Source organism: Trachurus japonicus, chromosome 9 (genome assembly GCF_045865225.1).
Source record: "Trachurus japonicus isolate A0001 chromosome 9, Traja_1.0".
Classification (NCBI taxonomy): Eukaryota; Metazoa; Chordata; class Actinopteri; order Carangiformes; family Carangidae; genus Trachurus; species Trachurus japonicus.
Window position 1 is genome coordinate 23893329 of NC_140915.1, and position 13005 is coordinate 23906333.

At 42.0% G+C, this 13005-nt stretch overlaps 1 protein-coding gene across 2 annotated transcripts in view; it reads right to left on the reverse strand.

Moving 5' to 3' along the window:
- Positions 1 to 13005, reverse strand: part of pcsk5b (proprotein convertase subtilisin/kexin type 5b) — a 72686-nt gene that overhangs the window by 48220 nt on the left and 11461 nt on the right. For both annotated transcript variants that reach the window (XM_085786656.1, XM_085786657.1), the window contains exons 3-7: positions 9876 to 10028; positions 7993 to 8136; positions 6978 to 7054; positions 3970 to 4058; positions 3011 to 3183 (exon numbers count right to left, since the gene is read on the reverse strand). In XM_085786656.1, coding sequence (XP_085642782.1) covers positions 3011 to 3183; positions 3970 to 4058; positions 6978 to 7054; positions 7993 to 8136; positions 9876 to 10028 — 636 coding nt within the window. The remainder of the gene's footprint in view (positions 1 to 3010; positions 3184 to 3969; positions 4059 to 6977; positions 7055 to 7992; positions 8137 to 9875; positions 10029 to 13005) is intronic.

Below are 13005 nucleotides of genomic sequence, written 5' to 3' on the forward strand. Positions count from 1 at the left end.
AAAAGGACCACACACAGTCAGCTTTAGACTTAACCTAATTGCGCAAATTCATGAAAAGAAGCCACAAGTATGACAAATAAAAACAACAAAGAAATATTTTAAACAACATACATGAAGCAAACATATTTGGTGTACTTTTAAGAGCAAATAAGACTTTAAAGAGCTTTTGCAAACTTTTCATGTGCATGTCTTGCATTTCATCAAGGTTTGGCTAGACAGTGCACACATATGGATGTTTGTTATAACTTAGTCTCATTACATGTGCAGCCAGGCAGCTGTTTAATATTCAAATCTAGGGTTTCCAGAAGAGGTTACGCAGTACTAAAAGAAAGTTTCACTCCAGATGTATTTGGAAGCTCTCGCTAATGGTGAGGCTGCGGCCAGCTCAGAGTGAGTTTTCATGACTCAACGTGTGAATAAAGACAGTTAATACAGTATTAAGTCTCAATTAACTTTCATTGGACACATACAAGTCCAAATGCCGTTTGACGTTGTATTTCAAGAATTGGCAAAAGCTGAAAATGATCTAAAACCTGAGCCCTGCAGAGACAGGGGGAGTCACTGTGCTGGTGATGATCGACCGAGTTAGGAAGGCAAAGTTCAGCCAGGAGTCAGCAAAAAATATATCTGACAAGTTGACTGACACACATGCAAGCGCACGCGCATGCACGCGCACACACACACACACACACACACACACACACAGATATACGGGAATAAAAGATAGTTTGCAGTTCTTCAAAAGGGGGCCTCTGTCAGGCAGCGATAAGCAAGTGGAGCCCCTCTGAGTGAGAGAAGGATCAGAGAGGAGCAAACGTTGACAGATGAGAGTGATGGAGAGTGCTTTGAAGAGCAGTTAGCAAAAGAAAGGACATAAAGAAAAAGGAGGACAGAGTGAGTGGAGTCACAAAGGAGAGAGTGGGATTAATGAATTTATCAACTGTCAGAGTATTAATCTACATCAAAGTGATTGATTCAGTGTTGGTCATTCATCTGGCAAAATGCCAAACATTCACTGATCTTCTCCACTTAAATGTGAATATTTTCTCTATTATACTTTAAAAAGTAAAGTGAATCTTACCAGAACACAAACATTAGAGAAGAATTACATCTAAAATAGAGTTTAAAGAAATATTATGATGGATGTGACTGTTATTGACAACCTGTAAATGTACATAAGAAATTTAAAGCAGAAGTAAGCGATCCAGTCGTTTTGGCTAACTTCTTGTCAGCTGATGGAGTTAGCAGTCCCCGCCCTCGTCATGGATCTATTGGTCCTCGTCCCTACGTCACCACATTCACGCGCATCCCTTGGCTGCACACACAGAGAGGACCGCCCCTTTATGCCGTTCTCTCTCCTCTTTGGATAAAGGTTGTAGGATACAAGGAAAGTTTTCTCCTCGGCTTACAGCAGAGCAGAGTGACTGACAGACCCGTGTTTCAGACCAAACACTCTATATAAGTCAGTACGTTTACATGCAGAGCTTAATCGAGCTATGCTCAAAATTCTATTTTGGCGTCAAGTCGGACTTCTGTCCTTGTCTCAATATACATGCAACTGAGAAAATCGAATAACTGACGGGGCCCGCCCCCTTGTGCGCCGTCACCTGTTGTTTCAGCGGGTTAATACGCCCCGCAGTCCTGTTGACTTTTCTGTCACCTCGTAAAAAACTGAATATAAACAACTTAGTAAGCTTAATAATAAATTCTCAACTGCAGTTCCCGACCAGACGCGCCAGTCTGGGCCGGATTCACGCTGAGAATAGGACAGGCTTCCTCTCTCTCTCTCTACATGCACTTCAGTTGTCCAGTTATAGTCGGATTAAGGCAATAATTCGTTTTTTTCAAGTGTCATGTAAACGTACTGATTGATTGCTGTCGGAAGATATAACTATTTAAGACTTATATTAACACAAACATTCCGCTTACTTCTGCCTTAAAGACACATCATTTATCTCCTTTCATATATTGCGAAACACAAGGGAAACATGGGAAACATGAGAAACGCATAAGAAAAATCCTGTCTGACTATTTCACACACACGGCAACACAAGCCAGAGTGCAACCTTCGCCACAGCTGTCAGTGGTGTCTCTAACACCTCGGCTCTTTGTGATAAACTGTCTCTTCAGAGTGTCACATAGGTACATGTTACACTCACAAGCATGCCATCCCCACTCAGCTTCACAAACACTCACACACACACAGAGGAGCGTGAGGAGGATCTGCAAGCACATACACATGCCCAGCTCGTACCAGCTGGACAGATATCCCCCTCACCTCTGTCATCTTAAAAGGCCAGCCCTGTCAGGAGCAGTGGGGACTCTCTTCTACTCACTCTACCAACCTGTCAGTCCCTTCTTTTCTCTCTTTCCCCTGTCCTCTTTTTTGTAGCAGGCCATACCACCACCACTGACTCCCTCAGAAGCCCTCGCTCTCCCCTCCTTCAAGGTCTACATCTGCTTAACCAAATGGCAGGAAACCAGTTGTAGCAAACTTTGTGAATAACTTTGTGAATGTTTAGATGAGTGTGTGTGTGTGTGTGTGTGTGTGTGTGTGTGTGTGTGTGTGTGTGTGTGTGTGTGTGTGTGTGTGTGTGTTGTGACCAGTAAATGACTTCACCCCTGTTAACCTCTGTTATAGCTTTTCCACTCCACTCGGCCAACAACACAGCGCCAGCTTGTCATTATGCAAAATAAGCTATGAATATGTAAATAAATATATGCTAATAGACCGGGTGTGTGTGTGTGTGTGTGGGTGTGGGGGGGGGGGTATCTGTAATGTCTGGAGGACTTTCACAGGTAACGACGGACACAGAGGGGTTTAGGTTATGAGTATATAAGCATGAAACACACACATCTGCTTTGCCTGTGTGTTTGTGTGTGTTTATACCTTGTCCAACCATATGAATACCAATGTCAAAGTCCTGGCTGAACAGTAAAGCACTTTTTGTTGGTGCATGTATCTGTATGTAAATGCGTGTGTGTAGTTGCAACGTGTGCATGTGCTCACCATGCGGATGCCATTCTCGAAAGCCTGCCTGGCCAGAGACGCTGGTCCATCCACCGTCTTTCCATCATCATCAGGTCCCCAACTGGCACTGTAGATGTCGATGTGCTGCGGCTGGAGGCTCAGGGACTTCGCCTCCACCATGTCTGTTACATCTCCATCCAGCATTCGCACACCTGGTCAACAACACAGAGGTAATACATGCGTTAAAAAAAACAAGTTGACTTAGTGCATGTCTAAAAGTTTGTAAAAGTTTCATCAGCAGCTACAGTTTGAAAGCTGCTTGATTTCTTGTCGCAATTACCACAATTAAAAACAAAAAACAAAAAAATTAAATCATTAATCAGGTGATTGATTGGGAACGATTTAAGGAAGTATTTAGGATTTAGGGTTCACAAAAAATGTGTTATTTCTTTTTAATATACAGTCTATAACACAGTCTGGATTGTCTACTCTCAAGTAAGGATGAGATCTGTATAAGTAAAGCTACTATCACATGTGACGATGTTAAACACAACATTGTTGTGATCAACCAATGAACAGGGTTTGTTTGAGTTAGGGTTGAAATAAGCGTTAACACCAGGTACCATGGTAGTTCTCAGCATCTTTTAAGACGTCAGGCATTAGTGATTGTCAAGCCTGATACACTGATGTGCACGTACTTATAACACAAGCCATAATGTAGCCCTGCTGAGTAAACTGAAACATGTCAAGGACTGTTGATAGATTGCCATATTTGGGGCAACAGTATGGCTTTTGGCTGTGATCACTTTTTTGTATTCCTCATAGCTCTCCATTAAAACAACCTGATCCTCTTGGCTGAAATACGTGACCTGCGATTGGTCCATTTCAGAAATAGAATCATGTGTGAAGGCGCACAGGCCTAACAAATCAAGTTGAGAACCACTGTTGTGACACCAGTTAACTCAACAGCCCACTGACCATTATAGCCAGTCACTCACCTCCTATTCTAGCATTGTAGGCAATTCCCACAATGCAGTGGGAGTTGTTTGCGGCTGCAGCAACTTCGCCCGCACACCGTGTCCCATGCCTGAGGAAAAGAAATGGGAATCAACAGCTTATTACACAGATCCAAACACAAACACACACACACACAACCTGGGTGAGAGCATGTCATGGACAAGGTTAACACAGGCAAATGTACACACAGGCAGCAGAGCACACAAGCTCCCAGATAACTTGAAGTGGAAAACAAGGACACGTAAACACACATCTTTACAGATGTCTACATTCCTGTTAAAATAATCCTAAGCAAAACAGTTTCAAGGCTTCGAGTGTCACAAATGTCGCAAGCACAAACACTTTCTACAGTTTTTAGGGGGGGGGGTTTCCTGTCTGGATAGGTGCACTGTGCTCCCCAGGGACACACAAATGTTAACACACAAAAACAATGATGGCTGAAACGGTGCCCAGGATCAATGATACGTACATGAGACTACTTGCACCACACACACACACACACACACACACACACACACACACAACAGGGTAACATTCCACCAGTAACTGCGGTGGTGACAATCGGCCCGGGTCAGCGACCAGCGTAAACAAACATAAGTATGTTTGCGCCCTCTTCCTCCTCCTCCACAAAAACACCACTTTCAAACACACTCAGACGCACGCGCACCTCCTGCAGAGAACATCTGCATCCCAACACCCCCCGGAAACAGCTCTGACCGCTGCCATGGTAACCCAGCATCTAGCTATCTAAACCCCCGGGGAAGACACAGGGAAGTTTTTAAGTCCAGGGAAGCACTCAGACAGTGAAAAATCAATTTCACAGTAACCTGATGATTTCTGGTCAACATTTATTTAACAGCACGATCAAAGGTTTGAAAAAGCTGTGGAGGCTTCACTTAGCTGGGGTCTACATGGAAGCCCCCATGCTTGGCAACATCAATCAAAAACCACCATCCCTCTCATCCATTTCCACTAAATTCACATCTAATTTAAATACTGGATATATAGACACATTATGTCTCAATGTGGAAACCTTCCTTTCATCCTTTATGGAGTCAGTGACCTCACAGGTTTACAGAAAGGCTAACATGAATGAAACTGTGTATAACATATTATGGCTGCAAAACCATGATAGGCCCCTTTATCACAGTTAATGAGCCAAACTGCTGTCTCCCTCCTTTAAAATGCTTCAACGGCCTTCACTCAGTTCAGTTCACTCCACTAATCCATAAAATTGTCTGTCCGGCCGTCTTTCCGCTCTTTGTGTTTGTCTGTATTTTCCATTTTCTATACGTCTGTATCGCAGCCATCAAGGATCCCTTTGTGTTTCAGCCAGAGCCATATAACGTTTGTGCAATAGATGATAATGTAGCCAGTGGGAGCAATACGTTCTCACACACCATAATTGATCGAATGCAAACACAGACTTTTCAACTTGCTGAAACTAACGGTCACTTAAACTCACATACAAGTCTCTATGGTATACCTACATCCGATTTGTCTTATGGTACTGCTTATTTTATCCCTGCTTCAACTGGCTGTCAAATAGGCGTTTATTCTTTGTGAAAGTTTTCATAGATTTATGTTTATTTGTACTTATTTTGGATCTTGTTTGTATTGTTGTCACTGCTGGTCTGCAGAGCCACAAAACCAAGTTTCATCGTGCAAATGCATTGAGAAATTAAACCTTCTCTTAAAATGTGGTTTTCAGTGTGTGTCTAGAAGTTCGACTTTTGAAAGAATCTGTATTTCCTCCACAAGTTTTAATATGATAGTTTTAAGTGCCTATCTATATGGAGATAGATAACAATAATGTCCGTTTTGTTTGAGTCACTTCATGTAAGTGGTAGTAAAGGGAAGGTTATAGAGAACATTGATTTAAGGTTCATCACACACACACACACACACACACACACACACACACAGAGATAGAGAAATACTTCTCACTTTTGACTTTCATTTAGCAATTGGACATCTGACTCAAACACTGCTTTTTTCAATTTCATCTGTCATGTTGTCCCTTTAACTTCACTGAAAAGGCAGTAGATGCTGATTCATCCAAATGTGTCATTACAGGGAACTGTATGGGAGGTCGGTGCAGTGATGACATGATTGCTTTATTTCCCTCCTCAAATTCACAGAGTAGCTGTTCGAGCCAGTTGTATACACGGACAACAGTAGATTTAAATCCACAAGCACTATGTTATTCTTGTTGCTATACAACACAAAGTTTGACAACAATCTGCCGTCTGCCAGGATGTAGCTCCAGTCAGCATTATTCCATAGAAATCTCACTCTCACCTTTCGGGCATGATGACCAGTTTTAACTTGTCCCCCCACCTCACGCAAACCTTTCACATTGATTCAGCTCTGCTGAGACACATACAGTATACCCCCATGTTGTCATTAAAATGGTATGAGCTCCAGCTTATGAATGTCACAGGAGAATTTGGTGTTAAACGTAGTAAATATGAAAGCAAATCACAGTTCTGTTCTGTTCAGCATTACAAGCCACCCAGCTCATTAAGCTGCATCTGTAAGCCTCGTGTCTCTTTAAGACAATGCATGACCAGCAGGGACTGAGCCGCTGCCAAGGCACTCGGGCTGCTGCAGCCAAACACACACCAAAATCACTCACTAAGCCAAACTGGCACAAGACTCTGCTTGGACTCGCTTGTCTACTTTTTTTCCCCTCTTACACACGCGTGCAAACACAAACACACAAACACACACACACACACACACATATGTATATATATACACACCAATTCCTTCACACAGAAAACCCACAACCCACCCACAAATGTCACAATTAAATGCACTGATGTAACTCATGGCACCCACAACAAGGTCAGAACTGAGCAAATACAAACATGTTGAGGCCCAGTGCTTCTGCTAGAAATCAATCAATCAGAAAAACACCTAAACACTAACATTTATAAGTTTTAACCTGATCCCCAATGTAAACCATAAAATAAAAAAAACCTACTTGTTTTCGTTGGTTGCATCATAGCGAGGCATGGGATCCATGTCATTGCCGTTGACATCAAAGCTTGCTTGAGGGTCCTGGAAGAGACAAGGAGGTCAAAACAAGTACATCAAACACCAAAATGATCAGGGGAAGCATCAGGTAAACAAGAAAATTCATTATAAAAAAGCAGGTCCAACACCAACCGTGTGTGTGTGTGTGTGTGTGTGTGTGTGTGTGTGTGTGTGTGCGTAATAGACTTGTACGACGCCAAGAAGCTTCTCTAACCCAATCAAACTGGTCACATTAGCATCACTCACAACAGTTTTGTAAATCGAATGCAATCAGAGCTAACTCAATCTGCCACACTGCTCACCCTTCGGCATAAACAAATCCAGGCATTAAGAGTAGCTAATAACAGCAGCGCAGGCACTGCCAAACAGGGTGTGAATCGTTTTATCTGCACAGTTGATTGATAGCCTTACCTGCTGCCTCAGGCCAAGAACTTACTCTAACTATCTAGCCTTGGTCGGAGGCAGACGTACCTCGGCATGCAAATAAAGTATGTAGCTAGCCACAGAAAAATAAACATGTGCTCACAACATACCTGCACACCCACACACTTAAGGAAGCTTCCCCTCAAAGTGTAAAAGAGTGACACAGGATTAGCTGATCAACTACCTATGGTTGTATGAATTTATACCTTACAGAGTACCTTCTCTCAATGTTTATATATGTGTAATCACACCACTGTTATCTTGTCATGCATGTGACAGGCGCACACAGATATGTACAAGTTATTTATATTACATTACTTATATTCTAGCTATATTTTGAGGGATTTTGGGTAGTTGGTCAAACAAGTGATTATTAATGAGACCACCGTGTCTGTGGCCAATTTCTCCATCTCACCATGAATTGAATGAATCAAATGACAAGTATATTAATCAGCAATGATGACAATAACACAAACACACACACACACTCACACACAGCTATTCATAGCCGCCCTACACGCGCATACATACACACTCACGTAGTTCTGCGAGAGGTCTGGGTGGTTCCTCTCGATTCCGTCGTCTAGTATGGTCACCACGACGTCTTTCCCCGTGTAGCCTCTCTTCCACGCCCCCATGATGTTCATGTCCGACTGGCAGTTATGGACGTCATCGTTACAGTGCTGCAGAGATGGAGGGAGAAGGTGATAAAGGAGACGGAAAAAACTGTGAGACAAATCCACCAGGGTCACGTAGATGTACTTAAGGGTTTAGGAGTGGTACCCACATGATGACATTTTTCCACTTAACTTTGAGCAAGAAAAAAACATCACCGCTTCTCATACAGAGGCACAATGTCCCGTAAACAAGTTCAAACAAGTTTAAGTCAAGACTATTTGAAGAGGTCTACGTACAATTCAGATGGTTTTGATCACTATAACATTGTTATCACTGAAAGAAATTACTTTGACCTGAAGACATTATGTCCTATTTCACTATTCAAATAAAGAGTCCGTGCTCATGCAAAATGATAAATTGTTAAATGCGTCAAAATAAGCAAAGGCGAAAATAAGATCAGAACAGTGGGAAGAAAGGTTTTAACACCCATTCCTGTCCTGACTCAGCAAGTTTCTCTTCTCAGGTCCATGAGCACTTCATTGTAAACGTTACCCTAAACCACAGAACAATGATGTTCTTGTTGTCCCGTGTCTGTTGTGTTATCACATGCCTGATTAGGTTTAATAACGGTATTCCAGCATCATTTATGGTTGTGTTCAAGGACAGTGCGTGTGCCATAACCCGTTATTTGCTTGAATGGCAATGTGACATTTGGGGACATAACACCCTAAAGTTAATCAATTCACTCACTGTATTTCTTATCAATTTTTTACTATGGACACCGACTTCTCATAAAGCAATAAAATGTGAGTAATACAATTTGTAGCTACAGCAATGTGATTTCAGTATTAAAATCACTGATAGTAGATCATGTTACTTTATTTTAAAATAAGGGCAAGTCTGTGCTTCTGTCTCCATATTGATTTTAAATTCAGCCACAGGCTATCTCAGGTAGCTTAACTAGAAATGAGCCTCAGAAGCATTTTCTTTTTAAACCTGGGAGCATGTGCAGAAGTTACCAAGTTCAAAGAGTTCTGTCCTGGGGGGAAAAAAGTTAAAAACCTCTGGTCAAAGTATTAAGATTTATCTGTAGTAAGTTAACAATTGACAGAGGTGAGGACTCTCAGCCACACACACACTCACACTCTAGCACACACTCACACACACACACACACACACACACACACACACAAATACATAACTAAAGGAGCAATGATCTCAGGGTGTTTGCAAACACTGGTGATAAGCCCTCAAATCTCTGCAGGATGAATAGGAAAGCTGTGTGTGCGTGTGTGTGTGTGTGTGTGTGTGTGTGTGTGTGTGTGTGTGTGTGTGTGTGTGTGTGTGTGTGTGTGTGTGTGTGTGTGTGTGTGTGTGTGTGCGTGTGTGTGTGTGTGCGTGTGTGTGCGTGTGTCAATCTCCGGGAAACGATTTCAAAATACAGGAATACACAAACAACTATTTTTATCTATGTGGACAATTGTGAGACCAATACAAACAGAATATCTCACCTTGACCCTAAATTGTCTCTTCTCAAGAGGGGAGGGTGGGGAAATGTTTAGGCTTTTTTGCTCCTTTGTTTATTAAAACACACATAAATCCCTCAGTTGCACTAAACCTGCAGTAATCAGGACCATGGCCTCACCTGACCTTTAACCCACAAACTGGATAAATGTGTGCAAATAACAGCACACAACCCTCTGGACTCAGCATCGACTCCTTTACACTGTAACAAGCTACATTTTCCTTGAAAGTTTTGTCACTGGAAACACAAACAGGAAGAGGGAGTTTGTGTACTACTCACAATGTACCACATACTGCTCCACTTGGCGTCATTATAGAATATGTTGTTCTGGGCCAGGCTGCTGTGGGCGGGGCTTGACAGAGAAAGAGGCGGGGATGGCTTATAATCCCTCTTGATCCTCCTCTTCACCACCTGCTGCTGTATCCACTCCACCTGAAACACACACACATAGACAGGGGATGGCAGAATCTGAGGAGGGATCAAATAAGTGGTTGAATTAAATTGCAAAAATATTTTTCGGAAAAACATATTAGGCTGGAAAAAGCTTTAACAGCATCTGTAGCATCTTCAATTTTAAAAAAAAGCAAAGATACAGAGATTACATTTTCTCTTCTTTGCCTTATGTGATGTCAACACATCAGTTTGTTTTTACTCTGTATGTTTTTACTCTCTGTAATAGTATGTGCTGGACCCCAGGAAGAAAAGCCATTGCTCATATAATGAAGTATTGGCTAATGGGGATCCTAATAAATAAACAAACAATAAACACAAACTCAAAAGGCACACACTATCTTCAGGCAACAGATATGGCTAGTGTACTGTTATGCTTAATCAACCAAGACACGTAGAACATTACAAAGCAGCATAAAAGAGTTGCATTTTGTTATAGGTGAGCCTAGATTACATATTTGCAGTAATAATCTGTGCAAGGTGACCACCGTGCACCTTATGAATCATCTGTTACTAACGGTAACAGTGCTTTATATCAGGTGTTGTCCTTTTAGCCTTCTAGACATGACACATTGTGTTGGACTTCAAGAGCTTTGCTGTAGACTGAGTTCTTTTTCCTCTCTCCATCAGTTCACTTCTCCTTGTCTGTCAAATGGACATTATTTTACGCACGCACACACTCACATATGCACCAAAGACATAAATGTCTCTCAGGTAACATCAATCTCTCAAATGTTATGGGCTTGCTTCAAGGCACAAGGCATTCCTTGGCAGGAATCTCGCTCCACTTTCAGACGGAATTTTCCGATTTCAAAATCAGCATTGTTGGATCTGAACAAGATGGCTGGACCCACATGCTTGGCCCTGGTCAACTCTTTTTAAAACCCTGAAATCTTGTGTTTAGTCTAGCTGAAGTCCTGCAGACCTCATCTGTCTGAAGAGACTCCATGAGAAGTTTACATGTACCAGCAATGACGGCAACTCAAAGAAATATATTAGTGGGCACAATACAGTAAAGTTTGCACACCGTTGTGTGACACTTTACAAAGACTACAACAGGATTTTATCTGTATACTTTGTGAATAGCAAAAGATGAAATGTTGTGGAGCTTTTGCTTATTCGTAGAAGATTTTCAAAGTGTTTGCTGATCACTGCACAATCTACTGTGAAAATAAGGTGTCTAGCTGTACACAGGATGTACAGACAAAGAAATTCCACTCATAAAAGATTATCAATAAAATAAAGTGTTTTGTTTTGTTGCACAGTTTGTCAGAAATCTGAGGCTTTAGCGAACAATGTCCAACTGCAAAGTCCAAGTATGTTTTCACATCAATACCGTTTCAGCAGACAGAGGAAAGGAGAGGAGAGAAAAAAAAGAATAGAATAGAAAAGCTGACATAATGACTCCAGAGTGATTATCTGGTCTCATGCACTGAAACAATCTGCCTCGCTCTCCAGAGAGTTGGAGAGCGAGGCAACGAGACAAGATAAGACGAGAGAAGGAGAGGCGATAAAGAGCTGAAGAGAACGAGTCCCAGGGGAGTCGATAAAAAAAAAAGACAGAGCTGGAAGAGGAGGGAAGTGAAAACAAATAGCAAGAGAGGCTGAAAGACAGCAAGTGAAGGGAGGATAATTGATTTTTATAAATAACACTGATTTAATATCTCAAGTATGTAGCTCCATATAGATCATGAAGAAGGGAGAGACGAAATTCTGTAGCTGACGTGATTTAATAACTCAAGTGTGTAGACCTCCCCGTTTGAAAGGGAGCGAGATATGGCAGCAAAGAACTGACAAACGGCAAACCGGGGCAGAGTGAACGAGATAAAGAGGAGAAAAAAACAGCGAGATGTTCCGTTTTAGTCCTGATGCTCCTCCGTCTGCCGAGGTCTCAGCTCATTTCACTCCAAGTTTTGTCAGGACCATCAGCTTCAAAGCAACCCTTTACACACACCATTAGCCCCAAAACACCACTGTCATCAGGAATGGTGCGTGAAAGTGTCTGCACAAAACCACTGGTGTATTATCACAATTTGCATACATTAGCACGGCAACAACCGCAATCTTTGATCAGCAGAGTCACTCTTAACCACTCTGGTCCGTAACTTGGTAATTCCAGAGAGATCTGACAATAAACGCATCAGTGCCTCTCACGTCGCAACCAATCCTCTCTAGCCGCCCTTAATTCTTCTGCAGACTGACGAGAGAGGGCACAGACTTTACACATGAAATTAGTGTGGAGGTCAAATGGGATGTCTCTGTCAGGGTCCAAATGAACAAGGACATCAACCAAAAAACCTTAAGTTTCATGCGTGCACTTGCAGGCGTGTGCTCACCCTCCTTAAGTGTCTTTGAATGAATTGAGACATTGAATTCACCTCGACTTGGTGCTGCTCTGTAGCAGATTAAGACATCTAACCTTCCCGCTGAGGTGGCAGCTGAGGAGACAGAAGTACAAAGTATTGCGTCTTCGTATGTTGCCGTTTAGTGACTTGATGTGAATCATATTTTTAGCTGTTTAAAGTCTTAAAGTCTTCATCAGCAGCTACATAGATGCAGTAGGTGTGCAGCAGTCGATGCTGTACGCATGATCAATGTCATCATTTTCACACCTACTCGTCCTCGCAACTGCACATTTTCTTTTTACGAAGCATGACACGAGACACATTATTTTATTTCCGAACCAAATTATTTGAATTATTCCAGAGAACTGTGACCGACAGTGTCGACACAAGTATGAAGGCACAGAAAAATGAAAAGTAAGTCCAGAGGTTTCAGAGGGAATGTGAGGATTGTTGAAAAAGCCTTTGCTGGAGTTAATATACATAAACAACTCTGACTTCACTCTCTGGAGGGCTGATCATTTACCGATATTGATTTTTCTGGCTACGAAGAGTATTTCCAACTTAGTCCATGATTATACAGGGAACTCTGTCTCACTATAATATACTTAAAGTAT